Source organism: Symphalangus syndactylus, chromosome 2 (assembly GCF_028878055.3).
Source record: "Symphalangus syndactylus isolate Jambi chromosome 2, NHGRI_mSymSyn1-v2.1_pri, whole genome shotgun sequence".
Taxonomy (NCBI): domain Eukaryota; kingdom Metazoa; phylum Chordata; class Mammalia; order Primates; family Hylobatidae; genus Symphalangus; species Symphalangus syndactylus.
Genome location: NC_072424.2, coordinates 59,578,993 through 59,586,746, shown reverse-complemented (window position 1 = coordinate 59,586,746; position 7,754 = coordinate 59,578,993). Strand labels below are relative to the sequence as shown.

General features: G+C 42.2%; 1 protein-coding gene across 2 annotated transcripts; it reads left to right on the top strand.

The window, feature by feature from the left end:
• Positions 1–418: 418 nt before the first annotated feature.
• Positions 419–998, top strand: LOC129462835 (peptidyl-prolyl cis-trans isomerase FKBP1A). Of its 2 annotated transcripts, XM_055243274.2 has the most exons (2): positions 451–611; positions 725–998. In XM_055243274.2, exons 1-2 carry the CDS (start codon positions 530–532, stop codon positions 934–936), a joined length of 294 nt encoding a protein of 97 aa, XP_055099249.2. In that variant the 5' UTR covers positions 451–529; the 3' UTR covers positions 937–998. The 2 variants fall into 2 exon arrangements, with proteins under 2 accessions (XP_055099244.2, XP_055099249.2); XM_055243269.2 differs by having other exon boundaries at positions 419–983.
• The last annotated feature ends 6,756 nt before the right edge of the window (positions 999–7,754 follow it).

The window sequence follows — 7,754 nt, the reverse complement described above, 5'->3', positions numbered from 1 at the left end:
GTACCTAAGAGCTTGTGTTTAATATGTACCCCTTATTTTACTTCATAATGGCCTCAAAGTGCAAGAGTAATGATGCTTTTATATTGTTATAACTGTTCTATTTTATTATTAGTCATTGTTTTTAGTCTCGTTGTGCCTAATTTATAAATTAAATTTTATCATAGGTATGTATGTACAGGAAAATATATAGTATATATAGGGTTCTGTACTATCTGTGGTTCTGTGGTTTCAGGCACCCACTGGGGATCTTGGAACGTAGCCGCCACAGATAATGGGAGACTAAACACAATGTTAACAAAGAAATGGTAACACTTCCAGTACAGTGAAAAAATATCTGTTTAGAGATTTTTAAGTGACTCATTCAAGACACTTGCCCAGAAGGCACTAATATACAATTTGTAGACTTTAAAAATACAGTATGGGCAGGCGACGCGCCGAGGGACTAGGCAGAGCCGTGGAACCGCCACCAGGTCGCTGTCGGTCCACGCCGCCAGTCGCACTGCCTGCCCGCTCAGCGTCGGCCGCCGCCATGGGAGTGCACGTGGAAACCATCTCCCCAGGAGACCGGCGCACCTTCCCGAAGCGCAGCCAGACCTGCGTGGTGCACTACATCGGGATGCTTGAAGATGGAAAGAAATTTGATTCCTCCCAGGACAGAAACAAGCCCTTTAAGTTTATGCTGGGCAAGCAAGAGGTGATCCGAGGCTGGGAAGAAGGGGTTGCCCAGATGAGTGTGGGTCAGAGAGCCAAACTGACTGTATCTCCAGATTATGCCTATGGTGCCACTGGGTACTCAGGCATCATCCCACCACATGCCACTCTCGTCTTCAATGTGGAGCTTCTAAAACTGGAATGACAGGAATGGCCTCCTCCCTTAGCTCCCTGTTCTTGGATCTGCCATGGAGGGATCTGGTGCCTCCAGACGTGTGCACATGAATCCATATGGAGGTTTTCCTGATGTTCCACTCCACTTTGTATAGACATCTGCCTGGACTGAATGTGTTCTGTCACTCAGCTTTGCTTCCCACACCTCCGTTTCCTCTTCCCCTTTCTCCTGGTATGTGAGTTTACCTAAACTATATGCCATAAACCTCAAGTTATTCATTTTATTTTGTTTTCATTTTTGGGTGAAGATTCAGTTTCAGTCTTTTGGATATAGGTTTCCAATTAAGTACACGGTCAAGTATTAACAGCACAAGTGATAGGTTAACGTTAGAATAGGAACTGGTGTTGGGGGGATTGCAAGAATATTTTATTTTAATTTTTTGAATGAAATTTTTATCTATTATATATTAAACATTCTTGCTGCTGTGCTGCAAAGCCATAGCAGATTTGAGGTGCTGTTGAGGACTGAATTATTCTCCAAGTTGAGAGATGTCCTTGGGTTAAATTAAAAGCCCTACCTAAAACTGAGGTGGGGATGGGGAGAGGCTTTGCCACCAGCATTCGCACCCCACCCTCCCCTTAAAGCCTCTGCCTTTGAAAGCAGATCATGTTCACTGTGATGCTGGACACTACAGGTATCTGTCCCTGGGCCGGCAGGGACCTCTGAAGCCTTCTTTGTGGCCTGACATATTTTTTTTTTCATGCTGTGGTTTTTCTAATGGACTTTCAGGAATTTTGTAATCTCATAACTTTCCAAGCTCCACCACTTCCTAAATCTTAAGAACTTTAATTGACAGTTTCAACTGAAGGTGCTGTTTGTAGAATTAACACCCAGTGAAAGCCCAGCCATCATGACAAATCCTTGAATGTTCTCTTAAGAAAATGATGCTGGTCATCGCAGCTTCAGCATCTCCTGGTTTTTGATGCTTGGCTCCCTCTGCTGATCTCAGAGTTTCCTGGCTTTTCCTCCCTCGGCCCCTTCTCACCCCTCTGCTGTCCTGTGTAGTGATTTGGTGAGAGAAATCGTTGTGCCCCCTTCCCCCAGCACCATATATGAGTCTCAAGTTTTATTATTGCAATAAAAGTGCTTTATGCCGGCTTTTCTCAAAACATAAATAAATAAATAAATAAATAAATAAATAAATAAATAAACTAAAAATACAGTATGCACCTGTTCACCAAAAATCTATGGAAATAAAAAAATTAAATAACTAAATATAAATAAAAATACGGTATGGAACCAGCCTAATTACTCATAGAACTGCTGTTTATGGTTTCTTTTGAATAAACATAAAAATTGAGACTCCCATCTTAAAACTTGAGAAAGTTACTTTTGTCTTATCCAGGTTCCTTTCTGAGGAAAGTACTCATCAGGCCTCCCAGACAGTATCAAGGAATGGAAACTTACCAGATCACCACATCTGGACAATAAGATGAAAGACTCCTCACCTGTCATGATCGCCTAAGTGACTGCCTGCTTCCTGTTGACCAACTCCTCTTCTTTACCCCTCCCTAATTCCTGTTTTCCCACACATAGTTACATTTCTTCCCTGCTATACAAACCCTTAGTTTTAGTTGGTTGAGGTGACTAATTTAAGGCTGATCTCCCATTCTCCTCAGCTGTAGCACCCAAATAAAGCCTTCTTCCCTGGAAATTCTCATTGTCTCAGTGATTGGCTTTCAAGGTGGTAAGCTGCAGGACCTAGACCACAACCCTGGCATTTTTATAACAGTATGAATTTTCAGTTGTACAATTCTTTTAATGAAGAGTGGTAACGTAACTTATAGGTGACTTGGATTAAAACTATTGACCAGACTTTTTAGTTTCAATTACTTAACACTCTAAATCATAGTATATTTAAATGTAAATTAAATGCTTGCAGCTAAAAATGCATCTTAATTCATATTATAGTAGCTTCAAGTTATGCTTTATTGATCTCCATCCTTTAGTATTTGTATGCAACTATAAGATAAATTTTAAAATTGTGAAATAATTAAGGGCAAATGGGACAGACTGTTTGTTGCTGCCCCCCAAAAAATCTGTTCTTCTCTTTTTTCTTTTCTTCCTTTTTTTTTGTGATAGAGTTTCACTCTTATTGCCCGGGCTGGAGTGCAATGGCATGATCTCAGCTCACTGCAACCTCCACCTCCCAGGTTCAAGCAATTCTCCTGCCTCAGCCTCTCAAGTAGCTGGGATTACAGGCATGCACCACCACACCTGGATAATTTTGTATTTTTAGTAAAGATGGCATTTCTCCATCTTGGTCAGGCTGTTCTCGAATGCCCGACCCTAGGTGATTAAACAGCCTCGGCCTCCCAAAGTGCTGGGATTACAGGAGTGTGACACCATGCCTGGCCCTCTTTTTTTCTTTTGTAATAACATTTCAACAATGCACATAGCTGCCCAGATTATATTATCTGGCTTCTCTCAGAGGTATGGCTAGCCGTGTATCCTATTTCTTACCAGTGAACTGTGCGAGAGACAAATGCACGATTCCCACATCTTGCACTTGCCTTAAAGAAAGATCACTTTCCCTTCCCTTCCCCTCTCCTTTTCTTTCCAATTGTAAATGCTGCAGTAACATTGAAACCCTCATTATGCAAGAGCAACCAAGTCAGCCTGAAACCTCAAGAAGTAGAGCCCAGATGCCCACTGACTGCTAAAAGGAATAATGTGCTTTCTGGTTTGAGCCTTTTCATTTTGGGACCTCTTTGTTATCATAGTTTAGCCTATCTCTAATCTATGTCATCCAATTATATATAGTATTTTTAAAATTATTCTAAAAATTTAAGTTCTGAGTATTAAAAAATACATTGTTCTCCACTCTTTGTTACTGAAGCAGATGTTAAAAGAGAAAAACAAGTTTTCCTGTACTTGGCTGACTCACTCCAAGGCACTCAATAGGCAGGACCCTGGCCGAGATGTGATAACACTATCTAGGAAGCCAGAGTCCATAGGAATGAGCCCCAGAGACTCTCCCAACACCCCCCTCAGAGCAAGGACAAGAAAACAAATTCCTTTGCTATCTCTTCATCCCTTACTGTTTCTCAATTTCCCAAGTTTTCTAAGTTCCTGTTTTTCTTTCAATGCAGCTACAAGGTCACAATCTTAACCCTGTCACTGTTTGATTAACTGTGTTTGTTCTGCTTCTGTAAGCCCTCTTGCCTGCACCATGAGTTTCATGCCATTAGACTCCCGCCACCTCAATCAAGCTAGCCAGCCCCTTTCAGGAGTATGTATAAAAGTCAAGCCCTGTCTTTGTTCAGGGCTCAGCTTTTGGATGTGAATCTGCTGGGCCAGTGGCCACTTAAATAAAATCCTCCTGTTTCACCCATTGGTCTCTCTGGTCCTTCTGATTCCTGCAACATTACAAATTCACTTGTAAGGCTACACATTTATATTTCACTATTATTCACCATGATTATACAATTTTCTTAACAAGACTATTTCAGATTTCAAAATTATGAGCCTCATTTCAAAGAAAAAATTTAATTGATTATGTTTAAAAGCAAAAGATTCTTCCTGAATCTGTGGCCTAAAAAGTTCTATTTTCTCATTTCTGATCTTCAGTTAGAATATAGAGTAGGATGATAAATAGATAAATAATCTTGTATGGACAGGGGTGGAGCCAAGATGGCCGAATAGGAACAGCTCTGGTATACAGCTCCCAGCCTGAGCGACACAGAAGACGAGTGATTTCTGCATTTCTGTTTAAGGTACCGGTTTCATCTCACTAGGGAGTGCCAAACAGTGGGTGCAGGACAGTCGGTGAAGCGCACTGTGCACGAGCCGAAGCAGGGCGAGGCATTGTCTCACTCAGGAAGCACAAGGGGTCAGGGAGTTCCCTTTCCTAGTCAAAGAAAGGGGTAACAGACGGCACCTGGAATATCGGGTCAGTCCCACCCTAATACTGTGCTTTTCCAACGGGCCTGGAAAACGTCACACTAGAAAATTGTGTCCCACACCTGGCTCGGAGGGTCCTATGCCCACGGAGTCTTGCTGATTGCTAGCACAGCAGTCTGAGATAAAACTGCAAGGCAGCAGCAAGGCTGGGGGAGGGGCGCCCGCCATTGCCCAGGCTTGCTTAGGTAAACAAAGCAGCCAGGAAGCTCGAACTGGGTGGAGCCCACCACAGCTCAAGGAGGCCTGCCTGCCTCTGTAGGCTCCACCTCTGGGGGCAGGGCACAGACAAACAAAAAGTCAGCAGGAACCTCCACAGACTTAAATGTCCCTGTCTGACTGACAGCTTTGAAGAGAGTAGTGGTTCTCCCAGCACGCAGCTGGAGATCTGAGAATGGACAGACTGTCTCTTAAAGTGGGTCCCTCACCCCTGAGCAGCCTAACTGGGAGGCACCCCCCCCAGTAGGGACAGACTGACACCTCACTCGGCCGGGTAGTCCTTTGAGACAAAACTTCCAGAGGAACTATCAGACAGCTGAATTTGTGGTCTCACAAAAATCCGCTGTTCTGCAGCCACTGCTGCTGACACCCAGCCAGACAGGGTCTGGGAGTGGACCTCTAGTAAACTCCAACAGACCTGCAGCTGAGGGTCCTGTCTGGTAGAAGGAAAACTAACAAACACAAAGGACATCCACACCAAAAACCCATCTGTACATCACCATCATCAAAGACAAAAAGTAGATAAGACCACAAAGATGGGGAAAAAAAAGAGCAGAAAAACTGGAAACTCTAAAAAGCAGAGCACCTCTCCTCCTCCAAAGGAACGCAGTTCCTCACCAGCAATGGAACAAAGCTGGACGGAGGATGACTTTGACGAGTTGAGAGAAGAAGGCTTCAGACGATCAAACTACTCTGAGCTACGGGAGAAAATTCAAAACAATAGCAAAGAAGTTAAAAACTTTGAAAAAAAATTAGAAGAATGGATAACTAGAATAACCAATGGAGAGAATGGCTTAAAGGAGCTGATGGAGCTGAAAGCCAAGTTTCAAGAACTACGCAAAGATTGCAGAAGCCTCAGTAGCAGATGCGATCAACTAGAAGAAAGGGTATCGCTGATGGAAGATGAAATGAATGAAATGAAGTGAGAAGGGAAGTTTAGAGAAAAAAGAATAAAAAGAAATGAACAAAGCCTCCAAGAAATTTGGGACTATGTGAAAAGACCAAACCTACGTCTGATTGGTGTACCTGAAAATGACGAGGAGAATGGAACCAAGTTGGAAAACACTCTGCAAGATATTATCCAGGAGAACTTCCCCAATCTAGCAAGGCAGGCCAACATTCAGATTCAGGAAATACAGAGAACACCACAAAGATACTCCTCGAGAAGAGCAACTCCAAGACACATAACTGTCAGATTCACCAAAGTTGAAATGAAGGAAAAAATGTCAAGGGCAGCCAGAGAGAAAGGTCGGGTTACCTACAAAAGGAAGCCCATCAGACTAACAGCTGATCTCTCAGCAGAAACTCTACAAGCCAGAAGAGAGAGGGGGCCGATATTCAACATTCTTAAAGAAAAGAATTTTCAACCCAGAATTTCATATCCAGCCAAACTAAGCTTCATAAGTGAAGGGGAAATAAAATACTTTACAGACAAGCAAACACTGAGTGATTTTGTCACCACCAGGCCTGCCCTAAAAAAGCTCCTGAAGGAAGCACTAAACATGGAAAGGAAGAACCGGTACCAGCCACTGCAAAAACATGCCAAATTGTAAAGACCATCGAGGCTAGGAAGAAACTGCATCAACTAACGAGCAAAATAACCAACTAACATCATAATGACGGGATCAGATTCACACATAACAATATTAACGTTAAATGTAAATGGGCTAAATGCTCCAATTAAAAGACACAGACTGGCAAACTGGATAAGGAGTCAGGACCCATCAGTGTGCTGTATTCATGAAACCCATCTCACATGCAGAGACACACATAGACTCAAAATAAAGGGATGGAGGAAGATCTATCAAGCAACTGGAAAACAAAAAAAGGCAGGGGTTGCAATCCTAGTCTCTGATAAAATAGACTTTAAACCAACAAAGATCAAAAGAGACAAAGAAGGCCATTACCTAATGGTAAAGGGATCAATTCAACAAGAAGAGCTAACTATCCTAAATATATACGCACCCAACACAGGTGTACCCAGATTCATAAAGCAAGTCCTGAGTGACCTACAAAGTGACTTAAACCCCCACACTATAATAATGGGAGATTTTAACACCCCACTGTCAACATTAGACAGATCAACGAGACAGAAAGTTAACAAGGATTTCCAGGAATTGAACTCAGCTCTACATAAAGTGGACCTAATAGACATTTACAGAACTCTCCACCCCAAGTCAACAGAATATACATTTTTTTCAGCACCACACCACACCTATTCCAAAATTGACCACATAGTTGGAAGTAAAGATCTCCTCAGCAAATGTAAAAGAACAGAAATTATAACAAACTGTCTCTCAGACAGTGCAATCAAACTAGAACTCAGGATTAAGAAACTCACTCAAAACCGCTCAACTACATGGAAACTGAACAACCTGCTCCTGAATGACTATTGGGTACATAATGAAATGAAGGCAGAAATAAAGATGTTCTTTGAAACCAACGAGAACAAAGACACAACATACCAGAATCTCTGGGACACGTTCAAAGCAGTGTGTAGAGGGAAATTTATAGCACTAAATGCCCACAAGAGAAAGCAGGAAAGATCCAAAATTGACACCCTAACATCACAATTAAACGAACTAGAAAAGCAAGAGCAAACACATTCAAAAGCTAGCAGAAGGCTAGAAATAACTAAAATCAGAGCAGAACTGAAGGAAATAGAGACACAAAAAACCCTTCAAAAAATTAATGAATCCAGGAGCTGGTTTTTTGAAAAGATCAACAAAATTGATGGACCGCTAGCAAG

Excerpts from the sequence above, each read along its gene's own strand:
- LOC129462835 (XM_055243269.2), top strand. The coding sequence starts at position 419 with ATGGGCAGGCGACGCGCCGAGGGACTAGGCAGAGCCGTGGAACCGCCA.